The sequence below is a fragment of the Thermobia domestica genome, chromosome 1 (genome assembly GCF_964235325.1).
Source record: "Thermobia domestica chromosome 1, izTheDome1.hap1.1, whole genome shotgun sequence".
In the NCBI taxonomy this organism is placed as follows: domain Eukaryota; kingdom Metazoa; phylum Arthropoda; class Insecta; order Zygentoma; family Lepismatidae; genus Thermobia; species Thermobia domestica.
Window position 1 is genome coordinate 128,950,210 of NC_137454.1, and position 24,592 is coordinate 128,974,801.

Genomic DNA, 24,592 nt, shown 5'->3' on the forward strand with positions numbered 1-24,592 from the left:
CTATTCGAAAAAAAAATTGCATTTTGTGGAAATTGGTTAAGATAATAAGGAGAAACCGACCGGCAAGTTTTACTACAGAACGTTAATAAATAAAAAAGTCACTAATATTATAAAAACTTTTTAAATATGATCAATTGACATTTAACATAAATAAGGCTAGGAATCGAAGTATTAAAAGACTTTTTGTTGAAAAATTATCATACACATTATCAAGTCAGCAAACATCGGTGTATGATGAAAATATCAGTACTGTAGCATACTTTACTTTCACTGAAAGTTACAACGTTTTTGAATAAGCAAGAAAAATGAGTCATCCATTTTGGTGTTGTTATAATGTCTGTGTAAAACTGACTGCAGAAATATGTGTTTCAAGCAAAACATTCCTATGATACAGTCATGTGTTATATTTCGTACAGAGATTATTATTTGAATTCTAATAAATAGCAGTTTTAAGTAATATAAGAGAAAAAAAGTTTCAGTGTTAATCTTTTCAATATCATAACGAGGGGAGATAATCACCTGACTACAAGGAAGAAAGATCATGATTTAAACAAGATGTTTCTGTTTAAGAAACTTGTGAATACAGTGTACAAAATCAACATGTGAATTAAGTGTTTGTGAACAAATATTTAAGAGTATAACAACTTCGAAGTCGTGTCTAATCATATAATGTATCGATTATTCATGTAAAACCTAGGTCACTGAATTAAAACCCACAAGCATATGAAGCAAAAGAGGGAGGGGGGGATACCTAGAAATCAACCAATTCAGGATTACCTGGTTCAAACTTTTTCCCCTGTAGATTGTTTAATTCGTGACTTAATACGAAATACTTAAGCACATTAATCAACAAATCCTAAAATAATCAATCCAGCACATACCTATTATATATCATGTAATTACTGTACAAAAACCACACCAGAATACAAAGCAGAAGCAAGAACTTGCAAATGACATGACTATAACTTTCATATAGGTGAATATTGTAAATTAGAATGCTGATGAAATTTTTTGTACGAGCATCAAGTGAAATTCACCACACATACTCATCAAGCTAAATAGTTATACAGGAGATAAATAGTTGCATAAATTAGTTTATTTCTCTTATTATTTAGAAACACCACAATACAAGTAAATCTGTAATCAATATGATTATAATACATAATAGGAAATATATAGATTTAATACACACACGCGCGCGCATACATAAACATTCATACCACTCATCAAACTATCAATTTATAATCAGACCAGTGCATATATGCAGTACAATTGCGTAGGGGAAGAAACTAATACCAGACACAGAAATCTATTTCCATATCAGTTTTTGCTGTTTCGTCCGTTTGGCATCAACTGTACATATTGCTAACAATTGTAAATTGGCTGTTAAACACAAAAAAACACCATTTTCTTATTAAATACTCAATAATAATATAATAATAAAACACTTCCTAACACTCGCTATGACCGTGATTGTCTTTAGGATCTAAATAAGATCAAGGTTATATCACAGATACATCCCACCCACCATTTTTTTTTTTACATCCCACCAAACGAAAAAAAAAATTCAATTTAACCTTTTCAATCTGTACCCGCACCATCCCCCTCTGGCGCTGAGTCACTCTGTCCCATTGGTTCATCTTCCACCACACTATCGAAGTGTTCCTCCACATCAACTTCTCCAGACGCTGTGTCTTGTTCTTGTTTTATCCTTTTTGCCATAGATGTCTCTGCTTTCGTCGACTCAAAAGTCTTACCACTCGATTCCTTTTCCTGTCCCATCATCATATCAGCCATTTCGTCTCCAAAACTAAACTCATCACGAGAATCGTCACCAAAACGAGACGGGAATCCTTCACCTGATTTTCGATATGTTGACAAATAATTGGCTAATGTGGTCACGGTAACGTTTAACAACTCTGCTGCTTTGAATAATGTCATTTCTTTCCGCTGCAGCTTTTGTAACACTTCTGACGGACCGGGCTCACTCCAAAAATCTCGTAACCTATACGGATGCTTCAGACAGCCGTACGCATCCCGATAACGTCCATAAAGTGTGCCATATGATACTCCTAATAATTCAGCGCCAGCTTTCATTTCCAACTCCTTGTTCTTAATGGCCTCCATGATTCGTTTGGTGAACGGTTCCTCCCAAAACTGTTGCCGACGACCCGTTGCTAGATAGTCGTTGAGTTTGATAACACCACCGTACTGTTCCGCTAGCTGGGCCATGTTTTGCGTTGTCTGACCACCACCTGCAAAATTAATAATGTATAGTCTTGCAAAACCACATAAAGCTATAAAGTCATATTACGTAACTCTGAAAGTTACAAGAAACAACCAAAATGTTTGATCTTACACATAATCTAGACCAACTTTATTAACAGTATTTCATTCAATAGTAATTAATGTTACCTACTACATAAAAATATCGTATTTATACGAATCAATGGCTTTTCTCCCTTACTCCACTCTACATTCTTCATATTAATCGCATCTACCAGAAGAAGAAGAAACTGTATCCAAAGCTACAAACATAATGAAGTTTCAATTTATGTATTAAGCTCGTTGTTACGCTAACCTTCGCGCATTTCAAAGAACACTTTACACTGAAATTACTCTTCACAATTGGAAGTTGTATTCATAACCCTGTTTCTCCTTCAACATAACAACAAAAGTCATTTTAAACGCTTCGACTGGAAGTACATCAATTTCAGTGATTCTTGTTGTTTCTTTAAAGTAATACTCTTAAATGTAAGATAAAATACAGCGAAGTATTTCAATAACATCACAAACCGCAGAACATATTTTGATCCCTATTCTATAATTTTTTTTTCTACTCAATTATACTGGTAAAAAGAACGCGTTAAGTAACTTAAAATTAATCAACCAACTTTTAATATTTCAATGATTGCTAATCAATAAATATAAATATACTTTGTACTACGCGATTTATTTGCTATCTATCTCTCTTTAAAAAGGCCTTGTATTGTTATCCACATATAGAATTAAATCTAATAAATGGTCAATTGAGATTATATTATTTCGAAACTGTCAAAATGTCCTACTTATGACTGCGAGAATATGGTCTTTTAGAGAGAGGTAATGTGTTGTCTGCTACTTACTGAGAAAAACATAAATAGAACTATTGCTTTTAAAAACTAAATTGGATTTAAAAAAAAAAAAAAAAAAAACTTACCATCAGAAGCCACTCCCTTCGATGAAGCATTACTCAGCACAGAATCCTGAAGAGCAAATTTGATAATTGGTTAGATATAGCGATACACAAATCTGAATAACTATTGTTACTATTTTACCCAATATATATCATTTGATAAAGTTTTGAAACTACCAATTTATGAAATTTCATGTTGATGCTATCTCATTCGATTGGCATTACACTGAATTCTTTTCTATTTTGTAATTTTTACGAACAAAGCGACAAATTAAATTTTAATAGTAAAGAAGCGTCATATTTAGATTCATGACTCATATATGTATATCAACTGTAAATTTCCAGCAGTTCTTTTGAGAGAGAGAGAGAGAGAGAGAGAGAAATTCTACAAGTAACTGTCAAAAAATATCCCTGCTTGAAATCAAGTGAAATTTGTTAATGAACAAAAGCCATAGCGTACATTTCGATTTGCGTTCTGGTTTCGAAAAATATAACCTTTCAACTTCTGGTTAAAATATCGCGGAAACTCAGCATTCAATTAGGAATGACTCAGTGTTGTTAATGTTGTTCTCTGTTTGAATTATTGCTCTTAACACAGTAAGTCTTGTGTTTTTGACGAAGTATCCATTTAATGGAATGACCGAAGAAATGTCCGTTTGAGGAACTGATGGTTTCTTTTGATGCGGCCTCTTTTGACGAAGTGTCCGACTGAAAGAGACGATGATGTAACCATTTGACGAACTGTAAAGCAAAACAAGCGAGGAAACTAAAGAAAATATCTACAAAATAACCAGTAACTCTCCCGCGCAATTATGCGCAAAATTAGGAATTTGAAAAATTCCTTTGGTTCATCTATTCCCAATCACTGCTTTGTAGTGAAATGCAAGTGGCTCCCACCGTTTCATGTAAAAGTTTCATCGCAAATGATGCACTCTAAAATTAACTTTAAAAAAACTTTTTTTGGCCGATACTGTAACACATACAACATATATATTATTACGGCAAGAAATGAGGTCAAGGGCATAGAGAATTTCCCTAGTTATACATAACTCCAGAATGGACTTTCTCTCAATATTAGGTTCAGTGTTAAAATTGAAAGATATTTTCACTTATCAGTTATGCAGAACAAATTGTTCTGACATAATTTCTTGAAACTTACAATGAAAGGGCGAAGTTTAAGGGTTGCTCGCAAATATCTGTAGTATTATCAAAAGTAGTGAAACTAGGAGCGAATTTGAACCGGCGTCCATTCATTCTGTCGATTGTGCACAAACTAGAGTACAGCAAAAACTCTCGCATTACACACAGCGACTATAGCATCATAGTCTGCTCAATCACGTGAAGATACAATACTGGTGACCATAGTTAATGTTTCCCAGCATACAATTTATCGAACTCTCGTGCGTAGAAGTCATGTAGCCATAGACTCAAGTCAGTGCTAATGTTAACTGCACTCTATTGACAATATCGAACAAAATGGATACAGGAGCACTGAAGGCTATTGTAAGCTTTCTGAATGAAGCTCCCAGACAACTTCATAATTTTACTATACTTTCAACTACCACGGTGAATATAATCCATCAACATCTAAAATACAGACAAAATGAAAATAAGACCTGCTCTTAACCTCTACTGCTTTCACTCATAAATTACGCGCTTTTAGTCTAATTATATTTTCCTTTTGTCTGTATTTTGGCTCTTCTGCGCTCAAATTACAAACATCGACCTAAAATATAATTACCTCACCAACTGAATCCATTTGAATTACATCTTGCTCATTCTCTGACTCGTTTTGACTTGTTTCTTGAGGTGGTTCCGATTTGCTATGGTCCTCCTAGAAATAATAATAAAGTAATGAGATTTCAGTAATTATTCTTAATAAGAAGGGAAATGATACAAAATGCTTTTACGTAAGATCGTGTTAAATTTCTTATTGTTTACTCAAGAATTAAAAGGAAAATTAATAGACTCAATACTCGAAAAAGTAAACTAGATATTACACTATGAAATGATGTGCAAATTAGTAAAATGTTACATTTAAACAACATTGTGTGCAATAGATGTGTGTGTTCAATAACTATATCTATCTATACCTAGTACAATTAAATCAAACGTTAGTCTTGAACAATGTTACACACAATACGTAATTCTAAAAGTTTATTTAGTATTACTATCAAAACTCTCTCTGTTACAATATGCATACTTGAGAACAAAATTCACGAATAAGAAAACAAAAATAATTTATGAACATTGTACATCTGTTTATTTATGACTATTCAGAAATTCCCTTGTTCCAACTGTTATATCAGGTTTCATTCTAATATGGAGCTCACTTGGATTCTGCATATTTACATTTGTTTCTTACTTCTTTTACCTTCTTTCTTTTCTCTCTACTTCTTCCACTCCTTATCTAATGAAGCATTCAATGAAAGTGCTTGAATTTTTTTTTTTTTTAGTGTGTAAGTGATTATGTTTTCACGATTTCCTGCTAAGCAAATCATTTTCTATTCCTGCTTCCGGATTCCTATGTGCATTGTGACACCGTTAATTCGAACTAGGCAGACATTTTACTCGGCTTGTATCGTGCACCGGTTCTTAGAACAAAAACATTACATTAAATCTTGCAAAACAGTTGAGGACTGAAATCGATTGTTTTAAAATGAAAAGTGGTCATTTTTAGTCCACATTCGGAGTGCACGTAGGAAATTAAGAAACATTGTTCTAAATTACCTCCTTTGTTCTTAAAAGACCCAGTGAAAATGTAACGAAAACGTGAAAATCTAATACACAAAACATCACTCGTTCATCCCATACTGAATCTAACACTAAAAACACCTGGAAAACGTAAATCTTGTAAAAATACTAGATACTATAATAATTCAATCCTAAATACCGGTAGAAGAGTCCGTTTTTGCAATCGATCTAACCAGACCGAAAACTTTTCAAAAACAATATGACAGCTTTTAGACAGATTCGGAACATACGCGAAGAAACAAACCTGTTTTAAACTCTTTTTCGAGTGGGGTTTCAAATTGATGCATAGAACAATTTTAAGTATGAAAATAAATTTTAATGTTATTCTAAGGGCAAAGAAACATTGTGGAAAAACGTTTTTTTTATTTTGTTGCGTATATTTGAAATCAAACCAGTTGAGAATGCTCCAAGAGCATTGCCAGAACGAACTAAAAAGAACTGTTCGTTGAGTACGGCAAATTGATTTAATAATAATAATAATAATAATAATAAAAGCTAAGATGGGAGATTATTCGTCTCTCATAACTAGAGGAAGAATAATTGGCACGTGAAAAGCTTTAAAAAAAAAAAAAAAAAAAACTGCTGGAGCCATGGATATTAAAACAGTAAGATACTGAATTAAACGATTCGAAGCAGAAGGGGAACGAAGATTACAAACTAAAGCAAAACTGAGTAGACCCCAAGTGACAATGGAAGACTAAAATGTCTATTACTGAAGCGAAAGCAGCCAACTCATTCCCTGCTGCGACTAACCTGAAAACAACTTTAGGTCTGGAATGCACTGCAGAGACATGTAAATGTACTCATATTATTTGTTTTGCTTTGCAGGTCAATCTAACAGATATACATATACATGCTCGCTTAGAGTTCGCAAGGACGCACATCAACAAGCCACAAGATTTCTGGAACCGTGTAACCGAGTGATGAGAAAAGTGTTCAGTTTACTTAGAGGAGGAAACTTGTTAAAACGTTCTACGGTGTGTTGTTTTACGAAGACATATGCTCAAAATTGAAAAAATCGCCAAATATCACCTCTCTATGACTTACGGTTCCCGAGATATGGCCAAAATCGGAACTCTTTTGGCCAATATCTCGGGAATCGTAAGAATGACGCCAAAAATTCCATCACTTTCTCAGATAGTTTTTGGATGTTCTATCGAATGGAGGGCTTAAAAAAAGTTTTTTAAAAAAATAACAGACGCACACAGACATGGAGAATTCAGTAACGAACTTTTTTTAAGTTCGTTGATAAACACCACCATATTCCATTTTAAGAAATTAGTAATATTTAACAATCAATGCAGTTCTTACGATTTAATTATATTACTATTTAGCACTACTATCAAAATTCACTAAAATTTACTTGCCTTAATTCACTAGTCTAGAGATGAGTGAGATGTTTATGTATTATTACGTTGATTTTTCCATTAACTGCATTGAAAATTACAATTTAAACGCAAAGGTGGAATTTTAAGGAAGAAAGTTTTTGATTTTCTTGCGTCACATCTGAATGAAAGGAGAAAAGAAAAAAAGCCACTTTCCATTTTAAAAAGTCGACTTCCTGTCTACGCAAATCACTTTAGATGGTTTTGGAAGTTTCATATTAATGTTTTTCTTTTAGGGCTACACAGCAGAAGCCGAGTTAAAGAACTGATTCAGTCAGTACTCACCGTATCTGAGTTTGTATATACTATTAACACTTGTCCGTTCGTCGGGCGAGTGCTAAATAGATCACTTTCCATGTCCACTTAGGGATTATTGTCCTATAAAGTTTTCGGCAGCTTTTAGCTCTCCATAATGTTTTTTGTTCCTTGTTTATTTTGGTTTCACGAATCACCTTACAAGTTTGTCTAGCTGATTTCGAATCAACGAAGCAAATTTAAATAAACACAGGTAGAAAAAATACTTCCCTAAACAACTGTAAGCTGCTGCGACTCGAAAGATTATTGATTGAAGTGGTCTAGCTTACAAACTATAAGACGTAACTGAACCGATTCGAAAAATTAAAAGTCGAATTAGTACACATTTGATCTAATTAGCCTAGTTCTCAAACTTTAATGCATCTGTAACCTATTATTCTATAGTTCTATTGTATGATCTCTGAATCCCAGATAACCTTATTACTTCACAGTTGCCATCATCAGACAATAAAGAAATTTTCAATAATTTTCCTGACAAAAATCGAATTCCTTGATTTTCCATGTCTGTGGGAACCCTATCAAAACTGTACCACAGCAACGCACTGAATTTTAGTGGAAGTAAATAACTGCTAGAAATAATTCAAATACCAGGTCCTTTAAAAAAATTGTTGTATAGCCACCGTGCTATTGGCGAACTTAAATGATTGATTCTTGAAAGAGCTTACGCCTAACGACAATGGGAGACGTCTGGCCAGCACATCGCTAGTTCTATCGCAATTGTTGCTTCTTTTCTTGACAAAGTGTGTGAGTTTTTCCATTCAAGTAGCTTTCCAATTATCCTCATGGTGGATGGACACCGTACTGCCAACACTATCTGGATTTTCCAACGACTATGGAAATCAGTACGCCAGCTCAGCATTGGCTGATTCTTGGGATTAAATGACAGAAAAATAATCTAATACAACACTTCGACAAAATGCTCAGTTTAGGAGACACCAAATCATGAAAAATAAATTACGTAATCAAAATAATCGATCTGCGTTACGCAGAAATACAGCTGAGACTTGATGATGTAATTTCAGAACTTAGAAGGGATTTCCGACGTTTCTCTTAAGACACATTACACCAATTAAAGTGTATTGAGCAACATATTTCCTTCGTGATTTTTAACCATCTCCTTATCCAATTCACCTGATTCCCCAGTTTTATTTTGTTTGGCCGTACGGTCTGCCGCACTAATTTGAGAACTATCCAAAGAAATTTAGAATACTTGGTATAAGAATAATTTCAAACTCTTACTCAACTTACTCTTCTAAAATCCATTGTGCTGGTATGGTACGGTTGAGAAACACTGATATCACTGTACAACATAAAATTTGTCCTTTGCTTTAAAATAAGTTTCTCTAATGTATTTTTGCAACCAAATCACGAATCTGCAATTAGTTTCTTCGTATCACGTACAGCTTTTTTTTTTTTTCTCTCTCTCTGAAAAACACCATCTTTATACATTACGTGTATTAGTAAGAAACAACTGTCAATTAATTTCTCCAGCGCTTGATAAGAGTGATATCACTTTCAGTTCAGCATTGTTATAAAAAGAAATAACATGCTGAATCATATAGTGATAAATGTATTACATTACAATCACCGTGCTGGCACCACTGACTAACATGCACTACCATTTGTTTTGTGCATGCAACATGAAGGTTGTGTTTTGCAATTGCAGGCGTTTATAAAGTTTTAACATCAGTGTAAAGTTTCCTGCCAATGAGGTGTGTATGAAAAGGAGATTGTGTTCAGTTTATCAGCATGTCCCGTCGGTGTAGGAGTAACTCTGATTCATTTTGTTATATATGCTGTGAACTGACATTGAAGAGTCAAAGAAGTAGCTTTATCCGTGTTGCCAAAAAAAAATATATAACTATTTTGGCTGCCGAATAGGGGATCAAAATAAGAGCAAGGCATCATATATCTGTTGCAATTCTTGTACCACGAACTTGCAAAACTGGATACAAGGAAAGCGAAGTAGGCTGAAATTTGCCGTACCAACAGTTTAGAAGAAGTCCAGAAACCTTGTAAGTGACTGTTACTTAGGTTTGACCAATGTAAAGAGCTTCTCATCAAAATCAAAATATAATATACAATACAATAATTTGGAGTCAGCAAAGCACCTAGTGCTCCATAATCAAAAGCTACCTGTGCCGAAAGCTTCAGAAAATTGTACATTTGATGTAGAAGAAGAAAGTTCAGGTAACGAGAACGTCAACTTCGAGCTACCATCTCTCTTCTGGACGCACCACATCTCATAAAAAGTTAAACGATCTAGTGCGGGACTCAGATCTATCGAAAAACAAAAGCGGAAATCTTGGATTCTCGACTTCAGGAGTCGAATGTATTTAGGAAAAATGTCAAAAACACCACGTTTCGAAGTGACAGAGTAACTTTTTCATCTTACTTTTTTGGAGACCGGAGGAGTTGTATTTTGTAATGGCCATGAACACAACCCAGCAGAATGGCGATTGTTCATTGATCAGTGTAAGGTAAGTCTGAAGGCAGTGGTATTCGACACTGGCAATGCTTATCCATCCGTCCCAATGGCGTATGCTGTTACACAAAGAAAACAAACGAGGTAATGCATGATATATTGCAGTACATTCAAATGGCGATCTGTGGAAATTTAAAGTTATTGGAATCCTTACAGGCATGCAACAAGAGTATACATCAAATTTTGTTACTTTCTGTGTGAGTAGGATAGCCGATAGGATAGAGTTAACCACTACGCAAGGAAAACAGGCAAGAATATACGGTATCTCGTCAACATTGAAGATTTTTTTCTTTTCCCATTACACAAACTAGGTTTGACGAAAATCTTTGTCAAAACATTAAATCGACATAGGCCAGCTTTCAAGCATCTGATGAGAAAATTCCCACGCCTACGTGACGCAAAGATAAATGAAAAAGAGTTCGCTGGTTATAAATAAGAACTGTCATGCACAATAGTGAGTTTGAATATACACTGTCAAACATAGAAAAGGCAGCATGACAAGTATTCGAGTAGTGTATTCTAATTTTCTCGGTGATACTGAAGCACCAAACTATGAAACTATTGTTAGTGATATGGTGCACTGCTTCCAAACCATAGTATGACATATCTCTGAAATTACATTTTCTGAATTTACATCTGGACTTCTTTCCACAAAATGTAGAGGCTATAAGTGATGTATATGGAGAACAGTTGCACCAGGACATTGCAACATTTGAAAAGCGGTTCAGTAGACGATGGAACAGCAGTATGCTTGCTGAATATTGCTATCATCACAGAGATTATTTCAGATAGATACAAGAGAAAAAAAATCACAATGCCGTAGAAATTTGTAGACGTACATCTGTATACATAAAACCTAATTTTGTTAAAATCACTTGTTTTCAACTGAAAGACAGAACAAACCTCAAATTTGTTGTACAGTGATACTTAGATAGACATATGCCAATTCTTGAAAAATTTTATTGGATCGCCTTCGTTAGATCACAGTTTTCGAACCAGAACGTTTTCAAGCAGCACTTGGGAAACACCGCCTTAGAATTTCCCAACAGGAAATCAACACCATATATATTTTTTTTTTTTCCAGAGCTTTCCCCCCATTCCCATCACGTAAATAGTACCTTCAAATACAGGTTCTTGACTTCCATTCTTTATTGCAGCACAAATATATTACTTACACTTTCCTCTCCCCCCAAAAAATTAAAAATATTATCATGCCCCCCCCCCCAAAAAAAAAGTAAAAATATTATCATGGAACTTAAAGACGGTAAATTATGAACTTTCGCAAAAATGCTTAATACAGGCCTCCCAGCGGGACATTGAAAAATATACGACAGTTTGGTTTATACAATAGAATATTATGCTCTGAAGCACAGAAAAAAATATAAATGTATTGTAAGAAAAGGTCATCCTTCCCCCAATGGGCAACTGGAAACAAGATTTAGATTAATACAGAATAAGAGTATATATAACCTTTTACTTTTTAAAGTTCGTATACCTGCTGCATTGCTTTGAAAAAAAAAAAAAAAAAAAAAAAAGAAAGAAACTGGTTGAAATAAATGACTTGATTTACTTTTTAAAAGAAAAATTCTTGTAGTCTGAATTGACCATGTCTTTACCTCGATCGACCACTGTAAAGCACTAGTACACGTGCTACTTTTGCGACACCTTTATTGTGGTATTTTTAAGTCTTTTGGTTCCAGCCCCAATCAGGGCTTGTGCAGCTGACACATCACCATCCATTTGCATTATTGCTTTCTGAAGCGAAATGTTTCCCGCTGAAATTAGTTTTTCACTTCACGAACTTCAACACACATGTTTTCCTCCATTCCATTTTTGGCACTCACTCCTGTCTTTTCTGTTGTGATCTTATGGTCACTTTCTTGCTGTTCTAAGTTTTTTTTTTTTTTTCCTGTCCATATCTTCACGATATTTCTTATGTGCTACTTTGCACTACATTAATATTTCTTTAGTGATATTAAGTCCATTTACATTTTTACCCACTGCGTCTTTAATTATTCGTAACCCATTGATGGTTTCTTCATTCAGTCCTTGTCTCTCGGATGGCATCATGTTCTTATTTATCGAGAAACGACGTTCAACAGATGCCTGCCCATGTGAAAGTATTAACACTGCTTTCCCAAGTTTAGTAGCTGTTGGATACTTTGGTTTCCTTCTGTTATTTTTCGGCACCATTACTTTGTTCCAATACACGTCAACACTACAATCAACAAAAACGTCATCGTGTATACTCTGTTCACTCATATAAATTCGCTACTCGTCTACAGTCATCTCAATTTCCTGACTGGTCAACACCTGAGGCACACAAGACGCTAATCACTTCAAAGATGACAATATCTTACTTTGCTCTTTCTTTGCATGTCTAACAGCAGGATGCAAAATCTGGTTATATTTCAAAATCCGATTGTTTTAGCGGCAGCCTTTGTTGAAGGTAACTTGTTACTATTATGAAGAACTTCTTTGCATTTAATATGAACAACCGTTGTTACTTTATCGACGTCTTTCAATGCCAACCGTACGCTTTCACCGACATCAATTTTTTCTTTCACTTTTATATTCCGACGATCATATCCAGATTTTTCATTTTACAGATCAAATACTACACTACAATTCTTGCTATTATTCTTTTAAGTAGTTCAACTAATTCATCATGCAAAATGTGATAAGTGGTTCCTGTTTTTGCATAATCACAAGGAATTTATCAAACAAACTGCCTACACTAGTAAGAAAATATAAGTATGCAAACGTTACAGAAGATTTCAAGTTCATACGGATTCTCTTGTAGCGTTCTGATTGTAATAAAATTTGATTTTGCTTGGGAAGGAAATTAAAGAAATATTCTGTCAGTGCTGGCTACAAAGTGATAATTCTAGAGCAACCAGGATTTTAACCATTTTTCTATTCTGCATGACTTTTCCAGGGCGTTTCCATGACACATGTTAATTTCCAGGATTTCCAGGACGAGTGGGAACTCTGCATATTATGTACAGCAATATTGGAAGGCACTGAAATAAGTTGGTAAATACAAACACACTTCAATGCCTAGTCAATACTGCTGAAAGAAACTGATAACACAGTTTGCGTTATAAAAACTATAGCATGGCAAAGTTCATCAGCTAAGCTTCATTGAGGAAGAATAAGCACATAGGAAACAAGGGGAAAAAATGGACATAAGAGGATAGGAAGAAGCAAATAAAAAAATAATAGTGAGGATTAGTGACTAATCCCTCAGGGAAAAAAATGCTAAGATATTTAGCATATTGCTAATATGTAGTAATTTAAATTCATCACTGGAATTGCCCTTGGCTTTTATTCTTACTAATTCGATCACTGAAAAATATAGGAAATATAGGACAAGATTAAAATATAGGACAAATATACAAAAATTTCCAAAATATATAGAAAAAAAAAAAAGAAATAAGACATCTGGGAGTCCTGTTAATATCAGATAGGGATGGAAAATAGAAGCAATATTATATAAACGTCGCTGAGAAGATTGCGACGCGACGTCATGATGACATTCAGATATAATATTTTATGTAGCTATGGAAAAAGAGACTGGTGGTTTCCCATTGAATTCCATCCTGCAGTATCACAGCCGTTAAAGTCACTCTGACCACGCCTGATCAGCCATGTCCAAGTTGCCGTACCAATCACTATGATTTCCGCCAACTTGGTTACTGGACAACTACCTTCTCCCAGAACACTGTCTGGCTACTCCATTTAAACCAGTTCGGTAGAGGCGGCCCTTCTGGTAGTGAATTGTTCACCGCCGACATAGTGTCACTGTTCGTCTCAGCGACCCCAAAAACTATGGATTCGACACTAATATCGGTCATTTTCGCTCATTTTTAAATATCTCGTCCTCCCCTTCCCCTAAGGTGAACTGTCAAAATGCAACTGTAAAAAACATCCCAGGCCAAAACCTCATGTATGTTGCAAATTTGATCGAGATGGGTTCCGTGGTTCAAGAGTTATTAAGTTTTATTCTCCCCCTCCCCAGAAAACCATGGTTTGCATTGAAGATTTCTGAGATCTTACTTTCATAATTTTATCCATATTTTATATTATATATCACTAGTGCTTTTTTAAGAAAAGATCTCAGTACTTAAAATGAGTACGTTATTACAGTAAAATTCCCACTTTTCAACATATCGTCCACCATGTCCTTATCACAGTGTTGCGGTGCCTCTGTGTTAAGTACTCACCTTTGACTCGTACGGTCGGTCCCTGGTTCAATCCCAGCTCCCGTCAAGCAGGTTTTATAATGAAGAAACATTGTGTGCGTTGGTTTTCTCGAAGTTCTCCCGGTTCCTTACACTTTCATACTTTCGTAATTCCAGCATTAACATCCATGTTATCATCACACTTTCTCTTAGCCTTTGGTGCATAATCGTGGGGATGTTGAGCTTATAACAAAAACCTCTCATCTTTAGATCGATTCTTGCTTTTGATTAGGTGACTAAGGTGAAATTACTAAAAGGTTTATTTGAGAGCCTCTTTCACATTCACTGGAACATGTTGCAATTTTGACTGAAAGGACCCCGTTCAGAGCTTATGGAAATCCCGGTTTCCGTTAAATTGGCTGATATTGCAATATGTTGTGCATTTTGGTCTCCTGATGAAAAATGTCAATGGGTACGAAGCCAGAAAACACCACGTTTTTGAGATATTCGCTGATTATTATCGTCACTTAAAGACATATGCTCCATCGTAAACTGCAAATAATAATTAAGTCGACATTTTATCTATGAGGTATGAATAAGTTTCACTAGAGTATACTAAAGTTTTTGGGATCGCTGATTCCGAATCCGAGGTCAGTTAATCTCCATCACGTCGGGTTCAAGGTCATTTGAAGGTCAAATCGAGAGGAAACGTTACAAAAATCTGAACAAAAAGTACGTAAATGTTTTTGAGAAGCTGGATCCGATTATCATTTTCTTGACCTGACAAGGTCATTTCAAAGACAAACTTGAGAAATCGTTTGGAAAATCTAATCTATTCATAGATCGGGTTTTAGGGTGAGCCAGGATCAGTTTTCGAATTAACGGGGATGATGGCAGAGAAATCTTATAAAATATCCCCGGTTTGTATCACAGAAATAACATAACATCCTTGCCTGAGATAAATATTTACCTCTTGCATGTACACCCACATTGTACAAGCATCACCTATCGTCCGGAAGTTTAATTCACACACTGGCCAGGATTGTTACGTTTTACAATCTTTTCAAAATAAGGCAGATTTTCACGCAAGCGTCCGTTGCGTTCTTTGCTTGCGATGTAGTTGAATAGCCAATTGAGAGTTATTTAAGTACGGTTCTACGTGTAACCCAACTTTCTGTTGGCTATACATAGAAATCGCAAGCAACGAACGTAACGGACGTTTGCATGAAAATCCGCCCTTAGAAAGGCTACTCGATATCTGCTTTGGATACGCTTTGCAGTGAATGACGAATTGCCGGCCATGGAAGTAGCAGATGGTCCGATATTAGGGTATTATTTCACTTGTAAGTCCGGTGCTAAGGACATTAGATTGTGCACATGTAGCCACTGTCCTATGATTTTTAAGATGGGCTAGACATCAACAACAAATCAAATACCCTAGTCGAGATTTACTGGAATACTTATAAGATGATTAATCGTAAAGTGAACAACGATGGAACTGAAGGTGAAATACTGGAGGTTGAAGTTCAAGAATGATTAGATTTGAGATGTAGAACAAATCTTTATTGAAGAAAACGACACTGTAAATGATCGGAAAACTAAATGGACAATATTAATGGTAAATTTAATTAACACCTACCTCGGATTAGGAATCAACTACCCTAAACCAGTGGCGGATCTACCCCTGGGCCGGGGGCCTAGGCTCCCCAGTTTTTTAGTAACAAAAGTAATTAAAACTATTTTTTATATAATTTTGAAAGTTTATAGCAAACTTATGATATACCTATCAGTCTGGGTTCTGGTTGGCCCCTCAGTTTTTTACTTCTATATTCGCCACTGCCCTATACACCTATCTACGACTTTTTCAAATTTTCAAAGTTTGATCTTGAAATGACCCTCCAATGACCTTGTTGGGTCAAGAAAATTATAATTGGATCCAGCGTCTCAAACACTTTTACGTACTTTTTGTTCAGATTTTTGTAACGTTACCTCTCGATTTGACCTTCAAATGACCTTGAACCCGACGTGATAAGAGGTTAACTGACCTCGGATTCGGAATCAGCAACTCCAAAAATCCTAGTATACCCTAGTGAGACTCGTTCATACTTCATAGATAATATGCCGACTTAATTATTATTTGCAGTTTACGATGGAATGTACGCCTTTCTGTGACGATAATAATCAGCGAATATCTCAAAAACGTGGGGTTTTCTAGCTTCGTGCCCATTGCGACTTTTCATCAGGGGACCAAAATGCACAACATACTGCAATATCAGCCAATTTAACGGAAACCAGATTTCCATAAGCTCTGAGCGGGATCCTTTACTTTAGAGGAAATACTATATAGCCCTGTTTTCCTGAAGATACTCATAAAAACCACGAATTGCTTCCCTTTCATTTAAATAGAATTTTAGAGGTTGCAAAGGCAAGCATCAAAATCTATACAACTGAAAGAAATTAACAGGTGCTATTGACCATACTACCTTTTAAATGCGTATGATATACTGATCTAACGATTTAAATTGAAAAAAAAAAAAAAAAAAAAAAAACAAATAAATAAATAAAAATACGATTTTAAAAACTGGCTAGCAACACTAGTATTTTTAAAACCAGACAAAAGTACCGGTACTGCCTACCACTGTGTATTAAAGTTGCTTGTCCTTTCATGTACACAGATGAGATATCTTTTACAACGTAAGTAAAGACAGACTTGCTGAAAGACATCTAGACACACACCTACTCTTTATTAAGCTACATCTTTGCAACCACAGATATTTAATACTTTGTCTTGACAAAGATCTCAATTAAACAATAAAGATTCATTTTCTTTCTGCTTAATTTCATCTATGAATAAGAACAGAACACTAAAAAAAAAAAAAAATCTTTACCTTAGGATTGAATCTAGGAACATTCTCCTCAACATTAGGTCGTCCTCGTTTCTTTTTGAACGGCGGCTCTAAGTCAGAGCCATTGCGAACACCTGAATCTTGAGACAACTGTTGCTGTGTTTGTGGCTGTTGTTGCTCCTGACTCGAGTGTTCCCCACTCTCTTGACGATTCGAGGTTGACTCATCTGCACGCCACGAAACTTCCGCTAACCCTTTGATTTTCAGATCTTCAGCAGTTTTCAATAAAGAAGCCAAATGGGACTAGAAAAATTAACAAATTTAAAAATAAATACCCAGCACATATACAACTACACGAGAATCACAAAAAGGCTATAATTGTGTAATTTGGTTCCTACAGACTGTGCCTTTTCAGGACAAAGAATGAAATGGATCTTAATTTAACACGGAATCCAAAGTATATAACTTCCTTCCGGGAATTGAACCTGGGTCTGTCCATGTTACATTCTTGAAGCTTTTTTTTTTTTTTTTTTTTTTTTTTTTTTTTAACCACGCTATAATGCAATACGTAGTTACACTTTTCGTTAAATCTACGAAGTTGTTAAAAGGTCCTCCCTTTAAAACTCTTACAAACTTCATACGTCTTTCTGTGACCTATTACTATATCGTAGTACATCAAAATTAAAACCTCGAAATTATTGTAATTTGCAAATATTTTAATTTTGTATTTCGTGAATTTACATAAATATTTTAAGTCTGGCTTGAATACAGAAACAACTGTCTGAATTGAATGGTGATGTTTCCAAAATCTAATTCGGACTACTGAAGCAAGCCCCAAAGTTGATTCGTTCTGGAAACTCTCCGACAAGGAAATATGAACACATTCCAACATTTCACATGAAAAGGATTCTGGAGTCAGACAGTCATTTTCCTTCTGTTCTTCGTTAATCTATAGTGATGCACTGAATGACAATGTACGTGCTTTTACATATTATCTCTTCAGATCATTTTTAAATCCCATATCTGGTACTGAAGCACAACATTTATGTATATTCATTACATTAAAAATGACACTAAATTTCCTTAGCACTCAATTATTGATGGGTTCGCAGCGGTTCTGTGGTAGAGCGATTAACTCTGGCACTTGGGGTCCCTGATTCGATTTCAGCTTCCACCAAGTGGTTTTTGTGGTGGACAAACACCATCTGCATGGTATTTGTACATCATAAAGCCTACTTGGCAGAGTTCTTCTGTTTCCTTCTGCTTTCGTCATTTCATTATCATCATCCACCTCAGTAAGGGATTCATTTTCTTCCCTTGTAAGCACAACATTTACAGAAATGCATCATGTTCTCAATTATTTCAATCTCTCAGCCCTCACCAAAACTTTTTTTTTTTTGACTCGCCGGATACTTCATTGTTGCATACATAGGAGCCTTTCAAACACACGAGAACGTCATCGTACTATTTATTTCTTTGTTCCTGGCGTACAAAATGCACTTCACTACTAAAGATCCCTATTCTGCAGTTTAAATGCTTAGAAACTTTTGCTTCATGAATTGTGTGAATACTGCTTCTTGCAAGTAACGCAGCCTTAATAGTCTACGTTGCACTGTAGACGTGTTAACATACACATCCAGCTATCACCTTTCTCTAGAGTTTTAAGCTCTCGTAAGTTTATTGGTGGGGTTGTTTTAAGCTTGGAAGTTTCCTTTCGCCTTGGTGACATTTAACTCTTCCCAATAACTCTCAAGCACTCTTCCGGTTTCCGTGACACCAACAATATTGTGTACTTTCGTTGAAATATTTTCTTTAAATGCTGCGATAAAATACATATGTTGCGCACTACACTTACGAACAGCATAGGCTGCATTTGATCGAAACTGAGCAACACATGGTTGCTGGCAAATGGACTGGAACACCCCCTTCTCCAAGGTAAAAATCTCACTCATGTAAGCCAGATGCAATATAAGGACAAACAGAAGAAATATAAACTTATCACTCTGACCCGCACAGAACTGCAGTTTTAAATAATTTGTCAACCTTCAGTGTGTGTAAAAATCAAAAGTTGCTTGCTTTAGTCAATCATTACGTGTTCCAGAATTTCACTACTGATACAACATTTAAATGCCTTTGATTCTTTTTAGATAATACATTATTAAACAATGTCAGGATGGTTCTTTTCTGTAGACTGGAGGAAATATGTTAAATGTAAATGAGTACAGAACCAATTGACGGAGCCATATAGTTAAAAAAAAAATAAATAAAATAAAATAAATAAATAAATGAAAATAAATATGAATGGCACAAGTTTAATTTTCATAGTAATATTTAAGTTTTTGCTTTCCAGACCAGATTTTGCTAATTTCTTTCGAAGCAGCTCTCCAGTCGCTTCATAATGTCGGGTCAACACCAAAAATTATGCATCATAATTCGGAATCGAACTTGAGACTGCTGGGGAAAAACATTTGGTTTACATACAAATAGCAGAGGTTGCTATTCCAGCAGTAATATTAAATATTCTTATCAGAATAATTGCAGAACATAATAATAATAATAATAATAATAATAATAATAATAATAATAATAATAATAATAATAATAATAATAATAATAATAATAATAATAATAACGGAAATAAAAATTTGTTAGTTGCAGAAGCATATACTAAAATTAGATAAATACAAAAAATACAATAGGTTTGAATTTAAAGATTTTTAATATCAACTGTTTATATCTTGATTAAGCTACTATTAATTTATATGACTGCGCATAATAGAAACACGGTTCTTGAAACAAAAAATGTAGCTAAGTTAACAGCTCCATATTCACAATATAACAAGTTTCTTTCACGAAGTTTAGCGTCCCTTTTCAGCATCAAGGCTACATGAGACGTGGACCTATATTTTAATGTAGGATCTGAACCATCATTCTGCATTCAAAATTTTAATGTTCTCCTCCTAGGAGTCGAACAACACAACTTAAATCAAGATTAATTACTGCTAAGTTCTAAAAATTTTTAGCCACCCTTCCGTTTTCTTTCTAAACTCAAAACAACGTCTGAGTATATCAACAGTTTAATACCTTTTTGAAACGATAAGCGAAGTTCTTACGTTGTTATGCATTACAAATGCATTTTATAAAAGAACGAAGAAAATGACACACACTAACCTGTTCAATGTTAATTTCTCCCTTATACATAAATTCCACTAAGGCTTTGATGTCTTCAAATTTAACATCTTTCAAAATAACAATCGGATTCCTTTCTTCATACTGAGTGAACACAGAATCAAAGTAGGTGCTACAAGCTGACAAGACAACCTTAAAAACAAGAAGATTTACAAAACTGAGATATAATTAATGCTGATATTTATTCAATAACTAAAATAGGTTTCAAAATTGCGAAGTAACACAACTTCATACACATCAATGCATCTTGAAATATAAAATTAATACGCTTAGTAATCCTCTGCTCTATTTGATGTTTACGTACAAAGTTAAATGTACCGGTATAGATGGAAAAATATCAAAAAGAGCTGAATGTTTCACATGATACAGTCGACTTCCGATTTACCGAGGACGGCTTAACATGTGCTCGCCATGAAAGATAAATATCTATCGCATGAATCATCTGCAGGCAGAGGAAAGAGAGAGAGAGAAAATGAGAATGAAGGAAAGAAAGGGAGAAAGAAAAAGAAAGAAGGAATAAAGGAAGGTAGGGAATTTGACAATGAGATTGGAGTTGACAACGACTTTTCAGGTTTCCTTCACCATTTCTCCTTTCCCCAACTTTTTTTTTTTTTAACACCCTGATTGCACCAAATGAAAGTAAAGGGGAAGAGGAGAATGTGTGGAGCAATCAGCTGAAAATAAGGTCACGCACGGCTACACTTCATTACGTCGAGTGTCTTCCGGACTACTTCGAAGGGCAAGAAGATAATCTGTTGAGTGACAAAATGGCGCTAAGTAAGATCAGATAATCCAACTTAAAAAAAGAAAACTCTGCGAAGAAACAAAGTGCTGACTTTTTTTTAACGGAAATTTGAACTATCAGACTGTTCACGCTCTTTTTCATACTTCTTTTTTGTTTGTTGATACAGTTGATTTGAAAGTTTATTAACGTATAGTTCCTGAAAATACAATACAAGTAAACTGCCATGTAGCATTTTTCTACTCATTATATAAATGTTATTTATCTTCCTCGTTTTTTCTCCCTGACTTTGAATTTTCAGTGCTTTTCAGTTAACCGTGGATATTATCCCCTCTATTACTTCGGTAAATCGGTAATAAACTGTATTACATAAATTACATCTGTAGTTATGTGGTATTAAAAAATTTTTAGCGAGTTTCTATGTACATGAAGTTTACATTCTGAAGTTCGCTCACACAGTAGCAGGCGTCATTAAACGAATCTCCCATCATACCTTTAATGCTTAGTTATGCCGAAGTTGTAATTACAATCTACTTCTAAAAAGTGCATTGACATTTTTATTAAGTAAATTTACTACTATTGATATAGAGAGTTTATAATAAAATAAAATTTTATAATTTATCATTCATGAGAGTAAAATGATTATTATGCGACAATGTAGTTGTCTGATGTTAAAATTTCAATCAAGAAGTAATTTCAAATTACAGTGTTTTGTTACTTCCAAAATACTGGTGGTTTCAAGTAATACATTGTTGAGCAATACATCAGAAATGTATATGAATCAGAACTGAATTATAAAAATTTTACTCAATGATGAAGTTTGAAACACCTGCTACTTCAGACTACAGACTTTGCAAAATATGAAGCGTTACAAATTATTTTACTGAATATGTGATAAGCAATAGTTTTAATAGATTATTCCTACCTTATGTGCTCGAAGGGTTCGGCCTTCACAAGCCAAAGTGACGTCACAAAAGCTTTCCCTTTCCAGGAGCTGAGTGAACATCACCTGTAGGTTGTTGTGGTGGTATTTCCATCTCAGACAATACTGTTGGGGCGCCGACATGGTTTCTGGTTCCATACCAATGTCTTGCTCTGCAAATTCTACTACTTCATGAATGGGCTGGCTGGCTCGTTCCGGTTCTTCCAAAGACCTGTCGTGGGTTTGGTGGAGGTCTTGATCTCTCAATATCGCTTCCTCCTGCAACAATCATTTATATAATAAACTTGAGTTTTTTTTAAACGTTGTATATTGATGTTACAATTATATATATTTTTTCCGAGCCAATGTTTATCTTAATCATATATTAGGGATATTTGGAGTTAACCCTTTAAGTGTGAATGGCGTATATATGCGTCTTCCGCACGCTCTGGATTTGGTTCTACTGGGTCTGAGTGTGGGTGTGATAAATATACGTCCATATACTTTTTCTTCGATATATATATTACACCATTTTTTTTATTTTCTTCTACTTTTATTTCTATTTTCAATCTAATTTGCAAAAAAGAAAAAACTCTCATGTTTAAAAAGTGACATGTTCTGAAAAATTCCACACACAGATTACGTTTATTTCTCAGATATGTAACGATACGCGAACAAGTACATATATATATATATATATATATATATATATATATATATATATATATATATATATATATATATTCAATTAACTTTGAAAAACGTGGCTAATTTGAGTATGATTTGCAGTAACATACACAAAACTGAATTATCTTTCTCACTCAGAAAATTGTATTCAAGTAGGTTTATTTATTTCATGACGTCGAGAAGAATATACAAGTATAATTTTTTGCAACCAATTCTCCAATGACGAATCTAATGTATAATATTGTTAACTGCATTTTTACCAAGATTATTTTTTTAAAAGTGACGCATAAGAGTTTGGCCATATTAAAAAAAAAAAAAAAGTGATAATACAAATCATACGAACATTTACATATATACAAACCAATAAATTATAAGGAAAGAAAGAAAAAGATGTTTATCACCGAGCATTTATATCTGTTTTAGCCTTCAGTATCATCCAAAATACACACTATTGGTACGAAAACTTTCATTCTAGGCATACGGGAATCGAATAGTATATCTCCAGTTCCATTTGAACGAGATAATGGGAGTTACATAGTTCTAATTCATAATTATGTTACTTTTTTGTTTTATTTTTACTGAGTATGCCATTATGGCTGATGTTATACTATTTCTTGAAAGAAAATTTTTAAAACATAATTGTGATGCAAAATACAAGTAACACTTAAAAAATTTAGTATATTGTATTATCTTTCACTTACACAAAACTCTTGCAATGCAATAAAGTACAGTGGCATATACTGTTGGGGAACAACTTCGATGAATGCTAAATAAGTACACCACTTCTTAACTGTTAATAGAATGAACAAAAATGATCTTCGTTTTACTAGAGTTGACAAATAATAAAAATACATTTATTTGAATTAAGTGATGTGGCCGATGAGAAATTGAAAATCTAGTTTGAAGCAAGGAAAGAACTACACTAACGCTAAAAACACAATAAACCATTATCAAACAAAACAAGAAATTAGAATAACATAATAAACACTACAGAAAAACTGTTGAAAACACCAAGTCTAGCTTATTTACTAAACTGCATTAAAATTTTCTAATTTGTTCTAGTGAGTGATTAGTGTAATAGGAGCTTTATGATCAGGTGATAGAATGTCAACAAAAAGTGTGATATTCGAAATTTCTATTCAGATAAACTTAAAGAGAATCTGTCAATTTATCCACAAAACGATTCTAGAAAATATGAGTAATTCCTCAGTACCGATCACCTCTAAAAGAATACGAATAATAAGATAGGGTTTATTATTACTGATGTTTTGTATTATATTTATTTAGTTTGGTATAATATATGTTTAGTTAGTAGTAATGGTAGTACTAATAACAATGGTTATAAGTGCCAGAAGCAGGGTTTGAAAAAACCCGGGTATTTTCGAAAAAGCCCAACCCACCTGGGCCAATATGGGTTTTTTCGGGTTTAATTGGGTTTCTTCGAAATATTTCAATATCTTTGGGGTAAATGTGTTCAAATTTGATTTATATTTCAACACTGTCATTGTTGCAACTTGCAACAATATTCTGTTCACTACTGTTTTGAAAAAATGGCCGCCATGTTGAAATTTTACATTGAATCGCCGATAAAATCTACACGGCAAATTTAGAACGTCTTGCTTCTATCATCAAAATTTAAAACTTAAAAGTCCGAAAATTTCACCCTGTAGCGTGGATACCCTCTAGTTGAAAAATTGTCGCCATTTTGAAATTTTACGTTGGATGGCCGCCAATATTATATTATATATATATATATATATATATATATAATTTAGTGTGTCTCGTGCTTGTACCCTGAAAATTTAAGACCGAAGGTTGTACCCTGTAATGTGTGTGTAGTACAGGCAGACAAACGAACAAGTGTAGATCAAGTCATCCCAGGAGCCTTAGTAACGTTCGCCAAATATG

The 24,592-nt window shown here is 34.3% G+C and overlaps 1 protein-coding gene across 3 annotated transcripts in view; it reads right to left on the reverse strand.

The window, feature by feature from the left end:
• Positions 1-1,078: 1,078 nt before the first annotated feature.
• Positions 1,079-24,592, reverse strand: part of LOC145689176 (uncharacterized) — a 96,653-nt gene continuing 73,139 nt past the window's right edge. For all 3 annotated transcript variants that reach the window (XM_081763317.1, XM_081763310.1, XM_081763313.1), the window contains exons 2-7: positions 22,001-22,276; positions 20,316-20,465; positions 17,187-17,447; positions 4,917-5,009; positions 3,200-3,245; positions 1,079-2,255 (exon numbers count right to left, since the gene is read on the reverse strand). In XM_081763317.1, coding sequence (XP_081619443.1) covers positions 1,582-2,255; positions 3,200-3,245; positions 4,917-5,009; positions 17,187-17,447; positions 20,316-20,465; positions 22,001-22,276 — 1,500 coding nt within the window. In that variant the 3' untranslated portion in view covers positions 1,079-1,581. The remainder of the gene's footprint in view (positions 2,256-3,199; positions 3,246-4,916; positions 5,010-17,186; positions 17,448-20,315; positions 20,466-22,000; positions 22,277-24,592) is intronic.